Here is a 26,745-nt window from a genome sequence, read left to right as displayed (position 1 = left end):
GCATTAATTACGTTTTATAATCGAGAAAACGGCATTGTCCTCTGGAAAACTAAAGCATGGGTGTTTATTATGGGCTTGTCCTTAACAGCCAATCAACGCCAAGCAGGGGTGGGCTAACAACTGTTCAAGCTTGTGTGGCCCGTAGTGATGACTCTGTCTGTAGAACCAGAGAATTCGACCAATGGGGAACTCGGAAACCGAGTGGGGTGATCTGACATCACGACTTTGGCTCCCGTGGTTACATCATGTATTTCTCCTGGAGTCGTGGAGGGGAAGGGGGAGCAGGCTAAATATATGGAGGGACATAGTACAGTGCCCAGTGCGGCTTCAAAACTTTTAGGGCAAGACGAGATTAACAGGGTTGATTTAACAAAGCTCATGGAAGTCCCCTTTGGTTGGACAATGACATGTAAGCATAAAGTCAACGCAAATATTTTCTTCAAAGAATAAATAACAAAAATACATTATTCAAACCATGGTAATTAAACAATTAACACAAAGTAATGGCTCTCTAAAAAGACCATTCAATAATCAATAATAACCTTGATCAAATTATCCAATATGTGGTTTGTAGTAGGACATGTGAGCCGTGTGTGAGCTCACCAAAACACAAGCACACACAAAGGGGGCACAACAAAGGTGTGGTACTGGAAAGAAATGGGTCAACGACCGACAGTAGCACAGCTGCAAACTAGTTGTTGAATAGCAAGCAGTGGAGCAGGAGAGATATAGTATATAGGGGCCCGGCCTGCTGTCAGCAGGACTGCCTTTGTTGCCTGGGGCGATTGTTGTCCTGACTGACATGGTGCTCTTTTGAATCTGGTAACACACCAGGAGATCAGTGTGCTGCTCAACAGGCAGCCAAAGGAGCAGTCAATTATCAGCATAGATCCAAGAGAGGTCTATGGGTGTGCACTGTATTCAGTCAGGGAGATCCAGGCAGATCTAAACTGAACAAAAATCTAAAATGTTGGTCCCATGTTTCATGAGCTGAAAAAAATAAAACAGAAAATGTACATACAACATAAAAAGCTTATTTCTCTCAAATTGTGCACACATTTGTTTACGTCCCTGTTAGTGAGCATTTCTTATTTGCCAAGATAATCCATCTTGACAGGTGTGGCATATCAAGATTAAACAGCATGATCATTACACAGGTGCAATTTATGCTGGGGACAATAAATGGCCAGTCTAAAATGTGCAGTTTTATCACACAACACAATGCCACAGATATCTCAAGTTTTGAGGGAGCGTGTAATTGGCATGCTGACTGCAGGGATGTCCACCAGAACTGTTGCCAGAGAATTTAATGTTAATTTCTCTACCATAAACCACCTTAATGTCGTTTTAGAGAATTTGGCAATATGTCCAACCGGCCTCACAACCACAGGCCACGTGTAACCATGCCAGCCCAGGACCTCCACATCCGGCTTCTTCTCCTGCGGGATGGTCTGAGACTAACCACCCGGACAGCTGCTGGAACTGAGTTTGCACAGCTGAAGAAGTTCTGCGCAAACTGTCAGAAATTGTCTCAGGGAAGATCATCTGTGTGCTCGTCATTCTCACCAGGGTCTTGACCTGACTGTAGCTCTGCATCGTAACTGACTTCAGTGGGCAAACGCTCACCCCCGATGGACCCCGGCCCGCTGGAGAAGTGCACTCTTCACAGATGAATCCCGGTTGCAACTTTACTGGGCAGATCGCAGACAGAGGGTATGGCGTCATGTGGGCGAGGGGTTTGATGATGTCAACGTTGTGAACAGTGCCCCATGGTGGCAGTGGGGTTATGGTATGGACAGGCATAAGGTAGACAACAAACACAATTGCATTTTAATCAATGGCAATTTGAATGCACAGAGATACCGTGATGAGATCCTGAGGCCATTTATCCGCCGCCATCACGTCATGTTTCAGCCTGATAATGCACAGCCCCATGTTGCAAGGTTCTGTACACAATTCCTGGAAGCTGAACTTGTCCCAGTTCTTCCATGGCCTGCATACTCACCAGACATGTCACCCATTGAGCACGTTTGGGATGCTCTGGATAGACGTGTACAACAGCGTGTTCCAGTTCCCACCAATATCCAGCAACTTCGCACAGCCATTAAAGAGTGGGACAACATTCCACAGGCCAAAATCAACAGCCTGATCAACTCTATGCGAAGGAGATGTGTCTTGGTGCATGAGGCAAATGATGGTCACACCAGATACTGACTGGTTTTCTGATCCACGCCCCTACTTTAAGGTATTTCTATTCCCAGTCATGTGAAATCCATCGATTAAGCCTAATTTATTTACTTAAAAATTGACAGATTTTCTTTTGTGAACTGTAACTCATTAAAATCGTTAATTGTTGCATGAACACATCTGGAGTGTCTGCATGGACATCAACAGGAAACGATTACCTTGGCATGGGAGGGGAGGTATACAGTGGGGGAAAAAAATATTTAGTCAGCAACCAATTGTGCAAGTTCTCCCACTTAAGATGAGGGAGGCCTGTAATTTTCTTCATATGTACACTTCAACTATGAAAGACAAAATGAGAAAAATCCAAAAAATCACATTGTAGGATTTTTAATTAATTTAGTTGCAAACTATGGTGGAAAATAAGTATTTTGTCACCTACAAACAAGCAAGATTTCTGGCTCTCACAGACCTGTAACTTCTTCTTTAAGAGGCTCCTCTGTCCTCCACTCGTTACCTGTATTAATGGCACCTGTTTGAACTTATCAGTATAAAAGACACCTGTCCACAACCGCAAACAGTCACACTCCAAACTCCACTATGGCCAAGAACAAAAAGCTGTCAAAGGACACCAAAAAGAGCTGTCAAAGGACACCAGAAGTTTGCTAAAGAGCATTTGGATGATCCAAAAGAAGGGAGAATGGACAAATTTTGGTCAGATGAAACCAAAATAACTTTTTGGTAAAAACTCAACTCGTCGTGTTTGGAGGACAAAGAATGCTGAGTTGCATCCAAAGAACCACATACCTACTGTGAAGCATGGGGGTGGAAACATCATGCTTTGGGGCTGTTTTTCTGCAAAGGGACCAGGACGACTGATCCGTGTAAAGGAAAGAATGAATGGGGCCATGTATCGTGAGATTTTGATTGAAAACCTCCTTCCATCAGCAAGGGCCTTGAAGATGAAACGTGGCTGGGTCTATCAGCATAACAATGATCCCAAACACACCGCCCGGGCAACAAAGGAGTGGCTTCGTAAGAAGCATTTCAAGGTCCTGGAGTGGCCTAGCCAGTCTCCAGAGTTGAAAGTCCGTGTTGCCCAGCAACAGCCCCAAAACATCACTGCTCTTGAGGAGATCTGCATGGAAGAATAGGTCAAAATACCAGCAACAGGGTGTGAAAACCTTGTGAAGACTTACAGAAAACGTTTGACCTCTGTCATTGCCAACAAAGGGTATATAACAAAGTATTGAGAAACTTTTGTTATTGACCAAATACTTGTTTTCCACCATAATTTGCAAATAAATTCATCAAAAATCCTACAATGTGATTCTGGATTTTTATCTTCTCATTTTTAGGTCATAGTTGAAGTGTACATATAATGAAAATTACAGAACTCATCTTTTTAAGTTGGAGAACTTGCACAATTGGTGGTGACTAAATACTTTTTTGCACCACTGTATAAGGGGAAAGATTCAGGGCAGGGGAAACATGCAGTGCTATGAATAACATGGTGCAAGAAGTGAGTCTGTTGCATCACTCAGTGGGCCACTACGCCAGGTTGAACTATGAGCTTGTCTTTTGCCTGAATTTACCATGTGTGTTCACTATCATATACCAACGCCATCGCAAGGACAAATGTAATACACACAAGAAAATAACCATAAACAAAGTGTTTGTAGAGGTCACACGTTGCTAGTGTTTTATTGGTTAATATGTGCATAATCAGGTCACACAATAGAAAGCTGAAACCAAAGTAATGAATTGCAGAACAGCACAGCCATAGAACACCCACATCATCATACAGGAGGGACAAGAGTTCTCCTGACCATTTAGTCTAGACCGGAACATTTCCTATTCAGGAAAAAACAGCTGTTCCTCAACAGAACACCGGAGGACACCATTTCCAGCTCCCCTATGTCCATACTCAGTGAGCAAAACTGGTTGAAAAAACATTTAACTAGTTTTGCTGTTGAAATTACATATTTCAACCAGTTTGCGGGTAGTGAAGAGATACATTGGGTTACAATGTCCAATAGCTCATTCATGTTGCTACCCAACAGGTCGACATGTACCATAGCAACCCAACAGGTCGACATGTACCATAGCAACCCAACAGGTCGACAGGTCGACATGTACCATAGCAACCCAACAGGTCGACATGTCGACATGATCCATAGCAACCCAACAGGTTCACATGTTCCATAGCAACCCAACAGGTTCACATGTTCCATAGCAACCCAACAGGTTCACATGTTCCATAGCAACCCAACAGGTTCACATGTTCCATAGCAACCCAACAGGTTCACATGTTCCATAGCAACCCAACAGGTTCACATGTTCCATAGCAACCCAACAGGTTCACATGTTCCATAGCAACCCAACAGGTTCACATGTTCCATAGCAACCCAACAGGTTCACATGTTCCATAGCAACCCAACAGGTTCACATGTTCCATAGCAACCCAACAGGTTCACATGTTCCATAGCAACCCAACAGGTTCACATGTTCCATAGCAACCCAACAGGTTCACATGTTCCATAGCAACCCAACAGGTTCACATGTTCCATAGCAACCCAACAGGTTCACATGTTCCATAGCAACCCAACAGGTTCACATGTTCCATAGCAACCCAACAGGTTCACATGTTCCATAGCAACCCAACAGGTTCACATGTTCCATAGCAACCCAACAGGTTCACATGTTCCATAGCAACCCAACAGGTTCACATGTTCCATAGCAACCCAACAGGTTCACATGTTCCATAGCAACCCAACAGGTTCACATGTTCCATAGCAACCCAACAGGTTCACATGTTCCATAGCAACCCAACAGGTTCACATGTTCCATAGCAACCCAACAGGTTCACATGTTCCATAGCAACCCAACAGGTTCACATGTTCCATAGCAACCCAACAGGTTCACATGTTCCATAGCAACCCAACAGGTTCACACAACCATCTGATCGGAGGACAGCGTAAAAGAGTAAGCATATACATAACGCTTTCTGGTTATAAAAAAAAATAAAAAAGTGACACACATAGAAATCAACTGTTTAAAGTGACATGTTATTTTTGTTCAGTAACAAAGAATCTTCATTCAAACATCTCTATGCTTTGTCCAGCGTTAAGACATAAGAGGAACAGCAACTGTTGATTGTAAAATGTATGCTACTATTTCATAAGAGGTGGAATTAAAGCAACAGAAGACCAACGAGGACAAGAATGAAACAGAGTTCAAGCGCATTAATAACAGTTTATTCTGTTACAGTATTCTCAAACACATTCCAACATTAATGCCCAAGACAAATCATACAAATAATGTACTTGTTTGTAATATCACCCTCTAATATTTATAAATGATTGTTACAAATAATGTTTGATCTGGAAGCAGATGTTTTTAAATAAAATACATTAAGGTCTTTTTTACTTATTTGAGTATCTCATTTACAGTATAATACACATAACTTTGATAAGTATATAAGGATACTTGTAAGTAAACACATAGTTCCTATTGAAGTGAAACGTCATGGCGTTTTGTAGTTATTCATTTGGTGTTAATTGTAGAAGCTTTATAAGCATGAACTTTGAAAAGTACTGGCAAAAGAGTTTAAATGAAGAACGATTCTCTTTTACCTCAAAGGTCTGTAGCCCATGTTTTCCTGACAACAGGAAGAGAATGTTATGCCCTCATCTAACTCCATTACCTACTGTAGGTAAGCAAAGTCAAATAGAATGTTAACAGGTTAAAAGGGGCAGTCCCACTAGCAGAGTCACAGCCCACAGCTACCACCCACTGTAATCCTCAAAAATAAAAGACAGGAAGCTTTACCAGACAATTTAGACCACAGTAAAAACACATAAAACACGGTAAAAATAATGTTTTTGGTCATCCTCCCGAAGCACATCCGAACCTATTTCTGTTCCACACATGTATGTGTAAAGAGAGGAGAGCAGGGGAGCTTCCCCAAAGTAGAAAGGATCTGGGAGGAATGAATTTTCCTGCATGACATTACTGTATACAACCAGGAGACCAAACAATACATGAATGAGTTAGCCTTTCAACTTAGCGACCGACACAAAAGCTAATAATTCAGTTGGACTTTTAAACATGTACTGCAGGTAATACTCACATATTTCTGATGTATATACACATATTTATGAAAACATACGTACATGCATGTTTGCAATAACTATTTTCTGTGAAGTATGCTACCAATACGCCATCATAAATTTACAATTTGATTCGATTTTCAGTGCCATATTTCACCTGCACTATTCCTTTAATTTCCATATCAGGAAAAAGTGTCCGTTTTTCTATTTACGACTGTCTGTAAAGTCTGCTTTGTAGAGCAGAAAAGGGCTGAAATTTCATAAAGATATAAAATCATATGCAATTAGTCTAAGAAAATGTCTTGTGTCCTATAAAAACAGTTCCCATCTTATTAACACAAGGATAAACATACCGAAACGGTCAAGGGTCCAGAAGTGCATGAAGTTCATGAAATTGGTCTCATGGTAGAAGGGGAAGGAAAACATTGAAGAAAAGCCCAATATCAGAAGACACCAGTGGAGGCTGCTGAGGGGCTGGAAAGAAGCGAATGGAATGGCATTAAACACATGGAAACCATGTGTTTGATGTTGTTGATACCTTTCCACTTATTCCGCTCCAGCCATTACCACGTTCCCGCCCTTCCCAATTAAGGTGCCACCAACCTCCTCTGATTAAAATTACTAAATGAGTTTGTCATTAAAAAGTCTTTGGAAGAACTCAACATCGCTACACTTAGATAGTGTACAGGTAGTACCAGAGCAGAACGTCACTGCTGCAACTCATACGGCTGTTGTCGTGTTAGTATTAATCACATTCCATTTGTCACATGCGCGGAATACAACAGGTGTAGACCTTACTGTGAAACGCTTATTTACAAGCCCTTAACCAACAATGCAGTTTTATGAAAAATAAGAGAGTTTAAGAAAAATATTTACTAAATGAACCAAAGTAAAAAATAAAAGAGCAACAATAAAGGAACAATAACGAGGCTATATACAGGGGTAACGGTAACGAGTCAATGTATGGTACCGGTAGCCCCTGTATAATATCGATCAGAAATATTTGGTGGGTGTTACTTAGGTTCTGATTGAAAAGACTATTTTGGACCCTTTTCTTCCCTACAGTATGTACACACCACACAGATAACATGGAGGGAAGTTGACAACAGCTTTTCAAAGAGGAAAGCAAATATAAAAGCTGTGTGACAGATATTTGCTGTGGTGCCATAGGGCTTGAACCTTGACATGGCTGCTTGCAGCTGTATATATGTTTTCCTTCTCCCTTGTGAAATGCGGAGGCAGGCAGATACAGGTAAGTCATGTTTGCTATTTGGCCCTGCAGAACTATTGTGTCATAATTGAGTAACACTAGCATGAAGTCCGTCAAACAGTAGTCTTTCCTCATGCATTGCCTTTCCCTGTACCAACATTTCCCAACTGTAGAATGGGTAATGAAAGGGTTAAGGAAACCTAAAAAGGAACATGAGTAAATAATCAAAAAGAGACAACTACAGAGTGCAGCGCTAGTACATAGTACAGTACAAACCGTTAAACAAATAAATGCATCAATTATTCATAAGCTACATTTATTAAAATAACACAGTCCTCCTCTGTTTGTATAGACTATATGCCTCTGTCTGCTTTTTCAGAAGGATTTTTTCTGTTAACCTTCACACCTTCAGAGGAACATAAAGACGGGGTTTTGTTATGTTATCCTCATCCTCACAATGTTAGGTTATATCCTCCTTAGGGTAGCTAGCTGCAGATGAGATACAAGACGACAGACACATCCCACACTGACAGACGGATCAAAACCTCAATAGTAATACATGATGCAACGCGGCTGGGCAGGCAGACAGCAAGCATGGTCCTCTGCAGGAGGAGGATTGGTGTTCAGTTCAGTAGCTACACTGCTGCTTGGCAGGAGTGGCGGATAGGGGATACCTAGGTACTGCAGATGCCTCAGAGAGAGAGGTTTCCTGGGGAGAGTCTACAAGGCAAAGAGGGCATCCTCCGTCCGTTCAGCCTTCTTGCGGGTGCCGCTGGGGGCGCTGAGAGGGGGACCAGGCTCATCACCAGGGAGCGATGGTAAGGAATCGACCACCTTCGCTCGATCCTCCAGAAACTTATCAAACTCTAGAGGAAGAGGAGAGACAACCCCTGTTAACAGCAGGACATATAAAAATGGTTAGTCAGTTGTTGACTTTGCGTAGTGATCCTCATTGCTGCACCTTCTGGAGAGGCACAGTACTGCATGTTTTTGCCCCACATCAGCAGTGAAACACCTGATTCAGCCAATCAATGTGTTGAAGATCAGTAGATTGGTTGAATCAGGTGTGATGGTACTAAGCTGAAACAAAAGCCTGCAGTACTGCGGCTCTCCAGGAGCAGGATTGAGAATAACAGCACAAAGGCTGCGTTTAAACAGACAGCCCAATTCGGATCTGATTGGATTGGTCAAAAGACCAATTAAGTAGCAAAAGATCAGAATTAGGGTGCCTGTGTAAACGCAGCCTAATATATCAAGTACTAAAGAGCTGATCAGAGAATTTTGACACACAAATTAGGAAACGGAATCTATGCCACATTTAATGAGAGCTTCTACATGAGACATGCATAGTATCAAGTGTTAGTGCCCTGAATCCATCCATACCTTCACTCGTCACCCCTTCCTCACCATCTAAACCATCGCCTTTCTATTCAGAGGACAAGAAATGGAAATCAGTGAATCCATAACATTTGTGGGCAAGTCTGCCAGGAGGAGCACACAACCATTGACTCACCAAGATGCCTTACAGTAAATGGACATTGTTAGGCGTCAAAGTCGAAACATTAGTCTTCCCTTCGGTATTGAATAAGTATGGGTTGCAAAATTCTTTCCCAAAATCCCCTTGTTCTCCTTAAATCTCGGAGTAGAATTCACAGATTTCCTGCTTATTCCCTCTTGATTCCAGGAATTTTCCAACAAGTATTTCTTGAAAACCAGGGGATTTTGGGAAAGTTACAGACATGTTACAACCCTACGTACAAGTTGACTAAGCTACTTACCTTCCTGACCTCTACAGGACACCATTCACAACTCAGGGAGGTCACTCTCACGCAGTGTCATTTGTACTGACATTGAGGTACTTCAAGAACATGTACTTTCCACCACTGTGACGGACCCATGCTTCCACCATACTTCAATAGACCCATCCACTCGTCCATCCAGCTTTTCAGAACCTGTTTACTCTGCTATATCCCTTTAAGGACCTGTGAGTACCTTTCACATTCATCAGGGAGAACCACTGTAGCATCACATGGTGTGATATGATACAATACCAATGTCATCTTTAGACAGGCAGGTTTTATTCTTCACTCCAATAGATTCTCTAGATTAGCATTATGGTAGCATGTGAGAGATAGTACATCTCATAGGTCACAGTTATATCACTCTCATCATTGGTGGAAAACCATTAGTCAGATAATGAATGGATGGAAGATGGTCAACTAAAGTTTAGAACACTACATGTGATCTACCTGGTTACGTGAGATGGATAGAAATGTGACTAAAGAAAAAGAAACGAGAGAGAAAAGAGGAGAGAGAGAAGAGAGCGAGAGAAATCAAGGTAAAGAAGCTCACCACATCAGCACAGAGCCACTCCTCTATGTCATCCATGACAGAGGACTGCGATACGGGGATCTATGGAGCAAAGCCATGGACAAACCCAGCGGACGGCACAAAGCCACACAATAATAAACCCACCGCCACAACCACCCGACAACACAACAGAACAAAGAAATGACAAAAACAAAAAAAACAACAAGAAAAGATTCACCGGAGGCTCTGAGAGGAAAATGACAAATAACAAAAACATCAAACCAAAACCAAGATCAGAGGAAGAGAACACCAGACACATGGCAGTAGTCCTCAGACAGTCTCTGTGTGTGAAGGTTCCTCTTTCATGTTCAACTCATTGATTTATTATGCATAGGGACACGATTTCTAGCTGACTACATGATCTGACCAGGAGAAAATAAGAAGAATTGGGTCCCTGGGCATAGGCTATTACCAGTTCACAGGCTATTACCAGTTCACAGGCTATTACCAGTTCAGAGGCAGGCTATTACCAGTTCACAGGCTATTACCAGTTCACAGGCTATTACCAGTTCACAGGCTATTACCAGTTCACAGGCTATTACCAGTTCACAGGCTATTACCAGTTCACAGGCTATTACCAGTTCACAGGCTATTACCAGTTCACAGGCTATTACCAGTTCACAGGCTATTACCAGTTCAATTCACAGGCTATTACCAATTCACAGGCTATTACCAATTCACAGGCTATTACCAATTCATAGGCTAGGCTATTACCAATTCACAGGCTATTACCAGTTTCACAGGCTATTACCAATTCACAGGCTATTACCAATTCATAGGCTATTACCAATTCATAGGCTATTACCAATTCATAGGCTATTACCAATTCATAGGCTATTACCAATTCATAGGCTATTACCAATTCATAGGCTATTACCAATTCATAGGCTATTACCAATTCATAGGCTATTACCAATTCATAGGCTATTACCAATTCATAGGCTATTACCAATTCACAGGCTATTACCAGTTCATAGGCTATTACCAGTATTACCATAGGCTATTACCAGTTCATAGGCTATTACCAGTATTCATAGGCTATTACCAATTCATAGGCTATTACCAATTCACAGGCTATTACCAGTTCACAGGCTATTACCAGTTCACAGGCTATTACCAGTTCACAGGCTATTACCAGTTCACAGGCTATTACCAGGCTATTACCAGTTCATAGGCTATTACCAGTTCATAGGCTATTACCAGTTCACAGGCTATTACCAGTTCACAGGCTATTACCAGTTCACAGGCTATTACCAGTTCATAGACAATAACCAGGGCCCAGAGATTTACCTGGGTCAAATCACATGGTCAGGATTCTGGGAAAACTCTTGTCCCAGACCACTTCCAAGGTATTTATTTTGTCCTCGTTAGTTCTAATGAGTAGGCATGAAACTACAAGCTGATTTGATAGCTACAGTTATGTAACACTGTTAATTAGTCCAGGTCATTATGTCAATTAGCAGATCAGGAAATTCACATGAGTCAATCATTTATTGGAAGGACAACCAGCAAATCACAGGGACCACCGAAGACTGGGAATGAGGACTAATGTCATAATGACACAAGCACACACAGAGCATGAGCAACGCTGGCTGCATGACATCATGCAGTGATAGTGAGAATGGAAAGGAGAAGGTGAGAGGGTGGATGCCATGGTTTGTGTGTCATGTGGAGGTCGGAGTGACTCAGGGTACAGTACCAGCAATCGGGACTGATAGGAGAGGGGTCAATGGTCATGAAGGCTGCCCTAACATTTGCATATATGCACAGGTCTAGGATCAGCTTACACTCCTGGTTTAATGGTTCTGGGTGAAAGTATACCCATATGCACAGATCTAGGATCAGTTTACCTTCCCCAGATCCTAACCTGAACCATTCATTAAAACATCCATATCACGATGTAACTGAATCCTATCCGATCTCTTTCAATCTCCTTTTAGTTGCCGATCACAAAGATCCAAGAGAAGGAGATACTGAGAAGTTACACAGAAGTACACAAACTAGTGGTGTTGAGAGCAGAACACTATGATGGAGAAGAGATCATGTTCAAGCTACCAGGCATCTGCATTCACTGATGTCATGTCGACAATCTAGTCTTTAGAATCTCGATGATCTAACAGATCAAATTCCACTGTTGTGTACCGATATAAGAAGGACATAAACGTATCGTGCTCTTAAAGATTCTATTAGCTCTTTTGGGACTTTGACGAGAGATGTTGAAACAAAGAATCAAGGAAAACATCAACAGGTACTGTTGTGTAGGATGCTCCATACACTAGGTCACTAGCGGTAGATAGAAAACTCACTCAAAGGTAAAACAGAGGGTGAGTTACTGTAAGGGATATCCCACAGAGTCACGTGATCTGCATAATGATATGAAAGTCAGATCATATGGATTTGGCTGTCTAGCTAGCTAAACTCCTTTCCAGCAACTTCACAATGTATTGTTTTTAAGACTTACTCACAGATTCCGGTTGTTGAACATTACGCAAAGTCAACTTTGCAAAGCCAACAGGGTTGACATAGCATGGTCAACAAAGTTGACATACAGAAGTATGTGTACATCCCTTCAAATTAGTGGGATTCTGCTATTTCAGCCATACCCATTGCTGACAGGTGTATAAAATCAAGCTCACAGCCACGCAATCTCCAGACAAACATTGGCAGTAGAATGGACTTACTGAAGAGCTCAGTGACTTTCAACGTGGCACCGTCTTAGGATGCCACCTTTCCAACAAGTCAGTGTGTAAAATTTCTGCCTTTCTAGAGCTACGCCGGGTCAACTGTAAGTGTCGATATTGTGAAGTGGAAACGTCTAGGAGCAAAAACAGCTCAGCCGTAAAGTGGTAGGCCACATAAGCACACAGAACAGGACCGCCGAGTGCTGAAGTGCGTAAAAATCATCTGTCCTCGGTTGCAACACTCACTACCGAGTTCCAAACTGCCTCTGGAAGCAACGTCGGCACAATAACTGTTTGTCGTCAGGTTAATGAAATGGGTTTCCATGGCCTAGCAGCCGCACACAGCCTAAGATCACCATGCACAATGCAAAACATTGGCTGGAGTGGTGTAAAGTTCGCCTCATTGGACTCTGGAAATGCATTCTCTGGAGTGGTGAATCACGCTTCACCATCTGGGTTTGGTGGATGCCAGGAGAACACTACCTGCCTGAAAGCATAGTGCAAACTGTAAAGTTTGGTGGAGGATGAATAATGTTCTGGGGCTGCTTTTTATGGTTCTGGCTAGGCCCCTTAGTTCCAGTAAAGGGACATCTTAACACTACAGCATACAATGACATTCTAGATGATTCTGTGCTTCCAACTTTATGGCAACAGTTTTGGGAAGGCCCTTTACTGTTTTGGAATGAAAATGCCCCCGTGCACAAAGCAAGGTCCATACAGAAATGGTTTGTCGAGATCGGTGTAAAAGAACTTGATTGGCCTGCACAGAGCCTTGACCTAAACCCCATTGAACACATTTGGGATGAATTGAAATGCCGACAGAGCCAGGCCTAATCGCATGACATCAGTGCCTGATCTCACTAATGCTTGTGGCTGAATGGAAACAAATCCCTGCAGCAATGTTCCAACATCTAGTGGAAAGCCTTCCCAGAAGAGTCAAGGCTGTTATAGCAGCAAAGCGGGGACCAAGTCCATAATAATGCCCATGATTTCAGAACGAGATGTTCGACGAGCAGCTGTCGACACACCATGGTCAACAGGGTTGACATAGAAGGACCATAATTAAAATAAATAAAGTATGGTACAATATTGAACAGTTTTATACCAATCACAACAGCAACCAATGCGTCAGATCATCAACAGTATTGTAGCTAATGGGTTTAATATGTTAAATGGGTTAATGCACTAGTGTTCCAGTGTTAAAACAGGACTTCTATGCTAGTTGTCTTTAAATATGTATAGTATATTATCTCCACTGAACAAAAATATAAACACAACATGTCAATTGTTTGTCCCATTTGTTGGTCCCAAGCTGATTACACGGCATGATCATTACACAGGTGCGCCTTGTGCTGGGAACAATAAAAGGCCACTCTAAAATGTGCAGTTTTGTCATACAACACAATGCCACAAAAGTCTCAAGTTGAGGGATCGTGCAAGTGGCATGCTTGACTGCAGGAATGTTCACCAGAACTTTTGCCAGAGAATTTTATGTTAATTTCTTTACCATAAGCCACCTTAATGTCTTACTAGAGAATTTGGCAGTACGTCTAACCGGCCTCACAATCGCAGACCACGTGTATGGCGTTGTGTGGACGAGTGGTTTGCTGATGTCAACGTTGTGAACAGAGTGCCCCATGGTGGCGGTGGGGTTATTGTATGGGCAGGCATAAGCTACAGACAACAAACACAATTGCATTTTATCGATGGTAATTTGAATGCACAGAAATACTGTGAAGAGATCCTGAGGCCCATTTTTAAAAAAGGTATCTGTGACCAACAGATGCATATCTGTATTCCCAGTCATGTGAAATCCATGGATTAGGGCCTAATTTATTTATTTCAGTGGACTAATTTCCTCATATGAACTGTAACTCAGTAACATCTTTGCAATTGTTGCATGTTGCGTTTATATTTTTGTTCAGTGTAGTTCAATAAAAATGTATCTATAGACCGTTAGCTTGACAATGCATCTGACAGAGATGATGATACTTATAGCTACACAGACGTTTGAACCAGGTCGAATCAGCAATAATGATACTGTTGACAACAAATCTGATGTCAACCATAGAAATAGAATCCCTTTTAAAATGTCCGCCGGTCTATCCATTCTAGACCGACTGACTTGAATGGGGATTCCCGTTCCAGTGATTATATTTCTATAATGTCAACAGCCATGGCAACATAACACCTGTTGTGCAGCAGTAAAGTATCTGTACCTCTCCTGGGTTTAGTGTGTGACTGTTAGACATGAACTGTTTGTGACTGATGAAAACCCACACCTGGCCCTGGGGACCAAGCAAACCTTTCACGTCATCCATGAAGGGAGGATGAGAGGACCAGGACCAACAGTAGGAGGGACAGAGTGAAGGGAGTCCACATTTGTAACAGTAGGTAGGTGTGTGTTTGTATTCAGAATATGCATAACGCAGATTCACCAGCTCAGAGGTCCTAGGAGTTTAGATTCCTTTCAGAGCACACAAGGACAAATTAAGATTCTAACATCTTATTTATTCATCATTGTGTGGGTATTGTACAATTGGAAGAGTCGTCTGGCTTTTTCTAACGTGTCTCCATTCTACTGTTGGCGCTAGCTAGTTTAGCAGGGCTGGGATATGGATTGTCAGGGGGATGGATGGATGGATGGGGGGGTGATGAGGGTGCCAGCGGTGTAGGGGGATATGGATGATGGGGTGATTGGACATAGGGGGAGGACACTGAGGATGGAGTCCTCACCATTCCTTGGGTAATAAGCCAGCTGTCTATGGGCAGCTCCAACTCTGGGTTATCATCCCCTATGACCCTCAGCTGAATCAACAACAGAACAACACCTTACACAAGATAGAGGAAGCCCCAGACCAGAGCAACAGAGCACAGAGAGGAAACAGAGAAATCAAATGCAATGCAACACCCTAGACTGAAGAAGATATAGAGAGAGGAAAGGATGGGGGGGACAACCGAGAGGAAAATACCAGAATCATTCCAATTAAAAGGTGAACGCATGGGGAAAGGAGGAAGAAAATAAGGATAGTTTGAACCCTCAGCTGATCACTAAGCCCCAGACTGGCAGATACATTCCATCTGAGGCAATCTCAACTGGCACTGGAGGGTGAAGGGTGTGTAATCGCTTTGTGTAATCGGTGTGTGTGTGAGAGAGTTTAGATTTCATAATACTTTATGTCTGGCCTTACAGGTGTAGAACCTGATTACAAAGTAACTTGTTAGTACTGACTGACTGTGGTACAAGAAGTGGAATGAAAAAAATAAATACAAGAGTTTTGACAATTTGAAGGAGAAAAGGTGACATGCAAAAAGTGGAATTCAATAGCATGGTTTCCTATGACCTTTGACACCCATAACGTGACAAAATACTGTCTTACAGAGAGCAATGTCCAAGACAAGAGGAAAAAACAACACCAAACACTACTGAGGAATGACAGAATGACCAAGTAATGAGAGTTTATAGTTAAAAATGTCTAGAGAGAGTATTACATGTAGCTCTTTAGAATACCTAGTTATACTAGACTACAAGCCATGCGGTAGTATGTGCTTGTTACTCCAACAGTGTAGTTCACCATACAGAGCTGGCTAGCCATGGTCTACTACTGTATTCATCTGGTATTACTCCTGGAAAGTCAGAGACCTGTGTCCCAAATGGCAACCTATTCCCTATATAGTTCACTACCTTTTGACCAGGGCACTATATAGGGAATAGGGTGCCATTAGTGGTACAGAGAGCAGAGGTCAACTAACATCACACTACAGGCCATCACATGCAGAGAGGAGACCATGAGCTGAGAGATTAACCTTATCAGCCATTTTAACAGCACGTCAACCACACTCTACACTTCATTGTGGTGGGATGTGAATCTAAACTACATCCTCCAGCATGCTTTGGTGCACTCACCCCTCCAGTGGCGTTCTGTTGTCTGACGTCCAGAGCTGAGGCAAGCCCACCCAGGGCTCGAGGGTCCTCGTACTTCACACTGACAACACACACACACAGACAGAGAGAACACGTTAGAGGCCGTCCTACTATGTGGCATGGAGATGGTTCTGGAAGGATGAGAGTGGCTCTAGAACAGGAATGGACAACACCACATTCACAACTCTGGTCCTGGGGGACAGCATATTGCAGGCTTTTGTTCCAGCCCAGTTCTAGCACACCAGATTACATTGATGTTAGTCTAACTAGAAGACTATGATAAATAGATTTTATTCATCAGGTGTGCCATTGCAGGACTGTGACCAAAAGCCTGCACACATAGCAGTCTGAGTCCGACAGGATCAAAGCTGCAAATCCATAGTAACAGGGTTCTAGAAGCCAAGGGGAGAGCTAAGTTTGAGGAAGCCATACTTTTTGCGTTGATCTGCCAGAGAGCTGGTCCTGGTCTGAGCAAACATGTCAAAGTCGTCTCCAGGGTTGTGCCCCGACAGAGAGGACAGGGTACCACTGACACTAACCCCACCCACATCTGAGAGAGAGAGAGAGGGGGGGGGGGGCAAAGAGAGAGAGGCAGGGACGCACAGAGAGAGAGAGAGGGGGGCAGAGGAGAGAAAAAAAGGAAGAGTTGGGGCAAGAAAGAGAAATAAGAGAGGCAGGGACGCACAGAGAGAGAGACCAGTCCTCTAGAATCAATGACAGTCAGAGGAGAGAAAAAATAGGAAGAGTTGAGAGAGGGTGTAAAGGGGGGTGTGGGGAAGAAAGAAAAATAAGTAGAGGAGATCTAAATGACACAATGACAGTCATCATCCCGCACCAGTCCTCTAGAATCAATGACAGTCATCATCCCGCACCAGTCCTCTAGAATCAATGACAGTCATCATCCCGCACCAGTCCTCTAGAATCAATGACAGTCATCATCCCGCACCAGTCCTCTAGAATCAATGACAGTCATCATCCCGCACCAGTCCTCTAGAATCAATGACAGTCATCATCCCGCACCAGTCCTCTAGAATCAATGACAGTCATCATCCCGCACCAGTCCTCTAGAATCAATGACAGTCATCATCCTGGCCAGTCCTCTAGAATCAATGACAGTCATCATACTGCACCAGTCCTCTAGAATCAATGACAGTCATCATCCTGCACCTGTCATCATCCTGGGTTCTGGTCAAAAGTAGTGCACTATATAGGCAATAGGGTGCCATTTGAGACGCAAGCGCTGTTGCGCAAAGGAGCATATTCTCCCTCTTTCTCTATCTCATTTACAGAGATTTATAGAGCAGGGCTTATTTCCCATTAGAGCTCTGATTAGAAACCTTCTTACACTCCACTGCCCTGTGTGTGTGTGTGTGTGTGTGTGTGTGTGTGTGTGTGTGTGTGTGTGTGTGTGTGTGTGTGTGTGTGTGTGTGTGTGTGTGTGTGTGTGTGTGTGTGTGTGTGTGTGTGTGTGTGTGTGTGTGTGTGTGTGTGTGTGTGTGCGCATGCAGTGTGTTGCTTGCTATGGGCTATGCATCATTACAGTATAGCGTACCTAGCATCTGGTGCATTTGTATATAGTACACAGAGTATCATTTGCGTTCCTATTGAACCATTGCCCATCCTTACCCAGGCCGGCGAGCTGAGTGGACAGAGTTGAGGGACAAGAGGTAGGGTCTTGGATCAGGGTCCGGGCAGGGGAGGCTGTAGCCCCAGCCCTAGGGGAGGTCACAGGGGGGATGCTGGACGGGGGTGTGGAGGTGGCTCGGAGGCTGACCACAGCGGGCGAGCCTGGCGTTAGGTCTATCAGGTTGTCCTCTGTGGCTTCACTCAGCATCTGGAGGGAGACAACAGAACACAGTCAACACACACAGCGGTGGCTCCTGTAGAGAAAATTAACAGAGGTAGGAGGATGGAGGTAATGGAGATGTCTACTAGTCCAACACATCACTGTCCTCTACGTTAGACTACGGACATCAGAGGGCTTTACGAGAGAGAGGGAGAGAATATTCTAGTTCTCTGGAACACCACCACTATATAAAAGGTTCCATGTGAACATGGTCCAATAAGGAGGTCCATACATTACAGTAGTAAGACATGTTTCAACATTCTCCTCATTGACTCTATTCATCTCAAGACAGAGCTGGGATAGAATGGAGTGCTGTCATGTTTCAACATTCTCCTCATTGACTCTATTCATCTCAAGACAGAGCTGGGATAGAATGGAGTGCTGCCATACTTGCCTCCATTAGCTGACCACGACACAGAGAAACAGAGAAACACACAGAGACATAAACTGCTATACACATGCAGCAAATTAGCCACAAACATTGACAAATCTAAATCATATCGCATTTCAGAAAATATATTGAGAATGGACTGAAACAAATAACACAATCAAATCAAATGTAATTTGTCACATGCTTCGTAAATAACAGTTGGAGACTAACAGTGAAATGCTTACTTACCTTCCAAACAACACAGAATACAATAACAAATTCTTAGTATAACATAACAAAAATATTATTAATATACCAAAACTGTAGCACGAGGAATAAATACACAATGACTAATGGTAGCTTGGCTACATACATGGGCTACCAGTACCAATCTGATGGGCAGGGGTACGAGGTCATTGAGATAGATATGTTTATATCGGTAGGTGTAAAGTGACTAGACTACAGGATAATAAACAGTAGCAGCAGTGTATGTGATGAGTGTGGAAATGTGGGTGCGGCAACAATGTGCCTGTGTGTGTGTGTGTGTGTGTGTGTGTGTGTGTGTGTGTGTGTGTGTGTGTGTGTGTGTGTGTGTGTGTGTGTGTGTGTGTGTGTGTGTGTGTGTGTGTGTGTGTGTGTGTGTGTGTGTGTGTGTGTGTGTGTGTGTGTGTGTGTGTGTGTGTGTGTGTGTGTGTGTGTGTGTGTGTGTGTGTGTGTGTGTGTGTGTGTGTGTGTGTGTGTGTGTGCCTGTGTGTACGTGTGATGTCTGTGTGTGTGTGTGTGTGTGTGTTGGAGTGTCAGAGTAAAGTAAGCATGCGTGAGTAGAGTGCTGATCACAACAAAGTGACAGATAGTAACATTAATATCCACTCCTGTAGAGTTGTTCATAGATGTATAGATCAGTGAGATGACTCACCCCGTTATTCTGAGCCGCTCTACCCGACCGGTACCTCTCATACCTGCAACACACCACAAGTCCTCGGAGTTCCATGTAAAGAACACGGGGGCACTGGCATCAATCATACATTTATATTTCTGTCATCTATAAAACAACATGAAAGGAACGCTTGGACTTTTTGAGACCATGGAATCTTCAATAGAAGTGTATGCTTCAGACAGGTCCCCCGGGGCCCAAGATGATTAACTGTGTTCTTGTAGGGCCTGCTGAAAAAATGTGCTCCACATGCAACATCATGTCACGGCAGATATCCTTGTTCACCAGTGGACTTTGTGTAGCTGTAAGCCTATGAAGTCAAGTAAGTGTGTGTGTGTGTGTTACCTCTCGTATCGTAGGAAGATGTTGTTGAGGTCGTCGTTGACGTGCAGCAGCTCCTCTGTCACCTCCTCGTTGGAGACCCGGGAGATCAGCTCCACCACCCGCTGCTGCATGGCCCTGCACGTCCTGTTCAGCTCCTACACACACAAACACACACAGGGTGAGGAGACAGACAGCATGGCCCTGCACGTCCTGTTCAGCTCCTACACACACAAACACACACACAGGATGAGGAGACAGACAGCATGGCCCTGCACGTCCTGTTCAGCTCCTACACACACAAACACACACAGGATGAGGAGACAGACAGCATGGCCCTGCACGTCCTGTTCAGCTCCTACACACACAGGATGAGGAGACAGACAGCATGGCCCTGCACGTCCTGTTCAGCTCCTACACACACAAACACACACAGGATGAGGAGACAGACAGCATGGCCCTGCACGTCCTGTTCAGCTCCTACACACACAAACACACACAGGATGAGGAGACAGACAGCATGGCCCTGCACGTCCTGTTCAGCTCCCACACACAAACACACACAGGGTGAGGAGACAGACACAAGGTGAGGATAGGGCATCACTGATGGAAAGGTGAGTCTGTCTCTCAGTAGGTGGATGACTAGAATTCTCTAAAATGGGTCTCTAGCCAGCAGGTAGCCATACATGTCCATCATTAGACTCAGTTGTGTTACTTAGTAAGAGAAATCACAACAGCTACATTTCATTTATTGAGTCACAGTTTAACTGTATTACCTAAAGTCACCTCATAAAACAGTGGAAAGGTCACCTGATTCAACTACCTATCCATCACACCCTCAGTCACTGCCTGGTATGGCAACTGCTCAGCCTCCGATCACAGAGGGTAGTGCGAACGGCCCAGAGCATCACTGGGACCAAGCTCCCTGCCATCCAGGACCTCAAAATCAGGAGGTGTCAGAGGAAGGCCCTAAAAATTGTCAAAGACTCCAGCCACGCTAGTCATAGACTATTCTCTCTGCTACCGCAAGGCAAGTGGTATCGGAGGACCAAGTCTAGGTCCAAGAGGCTTCTAAACAGCTTCTATCCCCCCCAAGCCATAAGACTCCTGAACAGCAAATCAAATGGCTTCACAAACTATTTGCGTTGCCCCTCCCCTCTTTTACACCGCTGCTACTCTTTTGTTATCATCTATGCAAAGTCACTGTAATAACTCTACCTACATGTACACAGTACCTCAACTAACTGGTGCCCCCACAGATGGACTCTGTACCGGTAACCCCTGTATATCGTCTCGCTATTGTTATTTTGCTGCTGCTCTTTAAAAACGTGTTACTTTTAATTACTTGTTACTTTTAACAAGATCAGCATCTAGGGACAACTTCACCCTACACCACCTGTCACTTAAGCAAGTACAGGAATATTTGTTGTTCCCCTCTCCTCACCCCTAGAGTGGTGGTACTACTCCCCCTAGAGTGGTGGTACTACTCCCCCTAGAGTGGTGGTACTACTCCCCCGAGAGTGGTGGTACTACTCCCCCGAGAGTGGTGGTACTACTCCCCCGAGAGTGGTGGTACTACTCCCCCGAGAGTGGTGGTACTACTCCCCCGAGAGTGGTGGTACTACTCCCCCTAGAGTGGTGGTACTACTCCCCCTAGAGTGGTGGTACTACTCCCCCTAGAGTGGTGGTACTACTCCCCCTAGAGTGGTGGTACTACTCCCCCTAGAGTGGTGGTACTACTCCCCCTAGAGTGGTGGTACTACTCCCCCTAGAGTGGTGGTACTACTCCCCCTAGAGTGGTGGTACTACTCCCCCGAGAGTGGTGGTACTACTCCCCCGAGAGTGGTAGTACTACTCCCCCGAGAGTGGTAGTACTACTCCCCCGAGAGTGGTAGTACTACTCCCCCGAGAGTGGTAGTACTACTCCCCCTAGTGGGCTAAATGAGTTCCAACACATTTCAGTTGAGCAGCAGGGTCACTACCGCAGGGAAGGTTTAAATTTGTATTTTTATAAACTAAACAGATGGAGCGCTGTGTGTGAAATCCTTTTTTATGTTGCGTGCAATACACAGCTGTCTCAAATTCTCAATGATGAAAAGCTTCCACAGTTTGGACCAGTGACATATTTTTAGTAGGATGAGGCTGAGGGGGTGTCAGAGAAATAGAATTACTAGACTGAACGCCCCCATTCAAGTCAATGTTGTGGAATTCTGAGGGCCTCCCAAGTGGCGCAGTGGCCTAAGACCATTAGAGATTCTGGATTAGAGTCCAGACGACTCTGTCGCAGCCGACCGGGAGACCCATGGGGCGGTGCACAATTGGCCCAGCGTCGTCCAGGATTTTTCAAAAATGTTTTAAAATTGTGTGTAATTATATTTCTATGAGGATGTAGTATCTGACCCGGAGTTATAGAAATATAATTACTAGAATGGGGATCCCCATTCAAGTCAATGTTCTATAATTGTATTTCTATGCTGGATGTAGTCCATTTTCTGACCTGAAGGAGTTCCAGGTCCGAGGAGTCCTCCTGTCCAGGCACCATCTCAGTCAGCATCTCTGACATCACTTTGGTGTTTCCCCTCACTATGTCCAGTTCACTGCGCAGCCGGGCGATCTGAGGAGGACACACAGGGGTCAAGGGTCAGAGAGAGAAAGTATTCCCTGATCTGATCAAAGCTAAGTGGAGGCAGCTATGGTAGTTGTTGTGAAATTGTTATATTACTTGTTAGATATTACTGCACGGTCTGAAGTAGGAGCACAAGCATATCGCTACACTCGCATTAACATCTGCTAACCATGAAAATCTTGGGCCCTGTTTGAAAACTGTCAACATACATCCTTCCTTCCTCCCCTTCTTTGACGCAACCCTGAGGACAGGAGAAACTTGTTTTTTTTATTGGACAACGTCCAGTCAGTTCTTTTCCGTTTTTGGCCAAATGAACATGACTCTGGCAGTAGTTTAACATTAGCCGTCAGAGGCCATCTTTCTCCTCACCTGTTCAGGGTTGGCGGTGATGGGGCCCTGTACGTTGGGGATGTGTGGTATCTGTAGGATGGGGGTGAGGGGGGCGGGGGCCGGGGCCGGAGCCGGGTCGGCTGCAGGCTTGGGGAGGGTGGCTGTAGCGTGGGGCTGGATGGGGGCTTTGTACTTTAGTACAGCTGGGTCCACCTCTGGTAGACCCTGTAGAGAGAACACAACATGTAGTTAGTTAGTAGAGCTCTGTAGAGAGAACACAACATGTAGTTAGTAGAGCTCTGTAGAGAGAACACAACATGTAGTTAGTTAGTAGAGCTCTGTAGAGAGAACACAACATGTAGTTAGTTAGTAGAGCTCTGTAGAGAGAACACAACATGTAGTTAGTTAGTAGAGCTCTGTAGAGAGAACACAACATGTAGTTAGTTAGTAGAGCTCTGTAGAGAGAACACAACATGTAGTTAGTTAGTAGAGCTCTGTAGAGAGAACACAACATGTAGTTAGTAATATAATAATAATAATAAATGCCATTTAGCAGACGCTTTTATCCAAAGCGACTTACAGTCATGTGTGCATACATTCTACGTATGGGTGGTACCGGGAATCGAACCCACTACCCTGGCGTTACAAGCGCCATGCTCTACCAACTGAGCTACAGAAGGACCACAAGAGCTCTGTAGAGAACACAACATGTAGTTAGTTAGTAGAGCTCTGTAGAGAACACAACATGTAGTTAGTTAGTAGAGCTCTGTAGAGAGAACACAACATGTAGTTAGTTAGTAGAGCTCTGTAGAAAGAACACAACATGTAGTTAGTTAGTAGAGCTCTGTAGAGAGAACACAACATGTAGTTAGTTAGTAGAGCTCTGTAGAGAACACAACATGTAGTTAGTTAGTAGAGCTCTGTAGAGAGAACACAACATGTAGTTAGTTAGTAGAGCTCTGTAGAGAGAACACAACATGTAGTTAGTTAGTAGAGCTCTGTAGAGAGAACACAACATGTAGTTAGTTAGTAGAGCTCTGTAGAGAGAACACAACATGTAGTTAGTTAGTAGAGCTCTGTAGAGAGAACACAACATGTAGTTAGTTAGTAGAGCTCTGTAGAGAGAACACAACATGTAGTTAGTTAGTAGAGCTCTGTAGAGAGAACACAACATGTAGTTAGTTAGTAGAGCTCTGTAGAGAGAACACAACATGTAGTTAGTTAGTAGAGCTCTGTAGAGAGAACACAACATGTAGTTAGTTAGTAGAGCTCTGTAGAGAGAACACAACATGTAGGTAGTTAGTAGAGCTCTGTAGAGAGAACACAACATGTAGGTAGTTAGTAGAGCTCTGTAGAGAGAACACAACATGTAGTTAATTAGTAGAGCTCTGTAGAGAGAACACAACATGTAGTTAGTTAGTAGAGCTCTGTAGAGAACACAACATGTAGTTAGTAGAGCTCTGTAGAGAACACAACATGTAGTTAGTAGAGCTCTGTAGAGAACACAACATGTAGTTAGTTAGTAGAGCTCTGTAGAGAACACAACATGTAGTTAGTTAGTAGAGCTCTGTAGAGAACACAACATGTAGATAGTACAGCTCTGCTACTACAGCAGTATAGTCACTGCTTCAGATGATTCTACCTCATTAGCATGGGTTCATGTACGCCTGTTTGTGCGTGTTGGGTCTCGCCCCCTGTGGTGTGTGGATGCGTGTTGGGTCTCACCCCCTGTGGTGTGTGGATGCGTGTTGGGTCTCGCCCTCTGTGGTGTGTGGATGCGTGTTGGGTCTGTGGTGTGTGGATGCGTGTTGGGTCTCGCCCCCTGTGGTGTGTGGATGCGTGTTGGGTCACGCCCCCTTTGGTGTGTGGATGCGTGTTGGGTCTCGTCCCCTGTGGTGTGTGGATGCGTGTTGGGTCTCACCCTCTGTGGTGTGTGGATGGGTGACAGAGTGTCCAGGTCAGCCATGGGGAACTCGATGCCTTTCCTCTTCAGCTCCTCATAAATATGGACCACCCCCGTCAGGTCAGGACTACTCCTGAAGGCATCCGCCCAGGCCTGGCAACACACAGACAAACACAGAATAAGGGCTGGAAACAACCCAGTTACATCCTGGTGGACATCTGAGAGGAGTGGATAGATGAAGGCCAAACAGTGAGGGCCCAGGTGTTGTGTTGCTGACTTCAGTCCTGTGTGTGTGTGTGTGTGTGTGTGTGTGTGTGTGTGTGTGTGTGTGTGTGTGTGTGTGTGTGTGTGTGTGTGTGTGTGTGTGTGTGTGTGTGTGTGTGTGTGTGTGTGTGTGTGTGTGTGTGTGTGTGTGTGTGTGTGTGTGTGTGTGTGTGTGTGTGTGTGTGTGTGTATTCAGTCTCTGGTTACCTGCCTAGAGCTGCTCAGGTACAAGGTGTCCGCTCTCCTCCTCTCACTGTATTTAGAGAGGTTTGTTGGAGGTGTCTGGACTCATTTTGGATGTAGAATTTTCCTAACTGCAGGGTTCTCCTAACTGCTGCAGCCTGGCCTTTTACAGCTCTCTGACTGGCTTGGTGAAATGTTCACCATGTTGCTTATACCTATCCACGTATCTCAGATGTAAAAGTACCTAGGGATTTCTTATCATGTGCCATGTGATTATTATCATGTGCTGTACCTGGATCAGAGCCAGGACTTTGTCCTGTACGATGGTTGGGGGGTTGGTTTTGGGGGAGATGATTTTGACGAGGACACCATCAATGAAGTCCCGGTTAGCCACGAGGACATGAAACCGGTGGCCGCAGTTCTTTACACACGTCTCCAGCACCTAGAAATGGAAAGATAGAGGTAAAACATCAGAAAGAATGTTTACATATATCCTGTTTCCCATGCCAATAAAGCCCCTTAACTTGAAAGAGGAGAGAAAACATCAGAAAGGTAAAACATCAGGAAGTAAGAAAGTATGATAGAGAGAATGTTTACCCTTAAAGCCCCTTAACTTGAAAGAGGAGAGGAGGTAAAACATCAGGAAGTAAGAAAGTATGATAGAGAGCGAGAAACTCCCTGGAAGAAGAGAAGTGTACTCAGATATTGATAAAGAGCTGACTTATGTCATCTGACATGGAATAAAGGAGCTTTGATGCAGCTAAAAAGAAAATCAAGATCCACATAAACAAAATAAAATATGAAGACAGAGAAAACATAACAGTTGAGAAATCGCCTGAGGGAGAAGTCACAGTGAGACACAGCAGACAGCTAATTCATGAACGTGTGTTGGTGGCTTTTTGAAGCTCAGGCGTGAAGAACAAGTGTAACGGATAATAGCACTGTCCTAGTTAAACATGCAGGCGTGTTTGCAAGTGCTCTAAATGTGAAAGGTCTATTTGTCTGTTTCTCTTCCCAGAGACTGGTTGTTGTTGAGGGTGAGTTCAGACAATAAGCATCACTTAGATCTAGGCCTAGCTCTGGACGGATTCGCTCCGTCCCTGCTGGTGTGCTCATCCAGTGTTTTCCAAATGTGGGTCTTCAGCGCTTTGTGACAACTGCCAACGTATAATGGGCTTTAGAAAATACATCCCTTTGATTTGATTGGTCACGTTCTACCGGTGGGTAGCAGATTGTGGGCTCAAGACATTCCAAAACATCTCCAGATGCCCTTGGACATATGATCAGTGATGTGACCTGTATGTTCCAGGCTTTTCAACACCACACACCCTCTATTGTTCATCTGAAAAGATTTAGGTGGGTCAACATTGGGAACCCAAGTAGAGCCTGTCTCACCGTCAATCCTAGCATCACCTCCCGGTAGTTCCTGTTCCCACTCAGTCTCTTCTTCAGCGCCCGGATGGCATCTTTAGGCCTGCAGGAACAC

At 44.1% G+C, this 26,745-nt stretch overlaps 1 protein-coding gene across 7 annotated transcripts in view; it reads right to left on the bottom strand.

Moving 5' to 3' along the window:
* Positions 1-5,422: 5,422 nt before the first annotated feature.
* Positions 5,423-26,745, bottom strand: part of LOC123999900 (TOM1-like protein 2) — a 40,549-nt gene continuing 19,226 nt past the window's right edge. For 2 of the 7 annotated variants that reach the window (XM_046305929.1, XM_046305924.1), the window contains exons 3-17: positions 26,655-26,733; positions 25,552-25,701; positions 24,831-24,965; positions 22,949-23,134; positions 22,451-22,567; positions 19,978-20,111; positions 19,615-19,657; positions 18,723-18,731; positions 18,109-18,316; positions 16,915-17,032; positions 16,465-16,543; positions 15,294-15,365; positions 9,859-9,918; positions 8,890-8,932; positions 5,423-8,372 (exon numbers count right to left, since the gene is read on the bottom strand). In XM_046305929.1, coding sequence (XP_046161885.1) covers positions 8,227-8,372; positions 8,890-8,932; positions 9,859-9,918; positions 15,294-15,365; positions 16,465-16,543; positions 16,915-17,032; positions 18,109-18,316; positions 18,723-18,731; positions 19,615-19,657; positions 19,978-20,111; positions 22,451-22,567; positions 22,949-23,134; positions 24,831-24,965; positions 25,552-25,701; positions 26,655-26,733 — 1,579 coding nt within the window. In that variant the 3' untranslated portion in view covers positions 5,423-8,226. The remainder of the gene's footprint in view (positions 8,373-8,889; positions 8,933-9,858; positions 9,919-15,293; positions 15,366-16,464; positions 16,544-16,914; positions 17,033-18,108; positions 18,317-18,722; positions 18,732-19,614; positions 19,658-19,977; positions 20,112-22,450; positions 22,568-22,948; positions 23,135-24,830; positions 24,966-25,551; positions 25,702-26,654; positions 26,734-26,745) is intronic. The other 5 variants (XM_046305926.1, XM_046305925.1, XM_046305930.1 and 2 more) reach the window with 5 other exon arrangements.

This window comes from Oncorhynchus gorbuscha, linkage group LG16, assembly GCF_021184085.1.
Source record: "Oncorhynchus gorbuscha isolate QuinsamMale2020 ecotype Even-year linkage group LG16, OgorEven_v1.0, whole genome shotgun sequence".
NCBI lineage: Eukaryota > Metazoa > Chordata > Actinopteri > Salmoniformes > Salmonidae > Oncorhynchus > Oncorhynchus gorbuscha.
The sequence above is the reverse complement of the archived record's forward strand: the minus strand, read 5'-3'. Positions and strand labels throughout refer to the sequence as shown.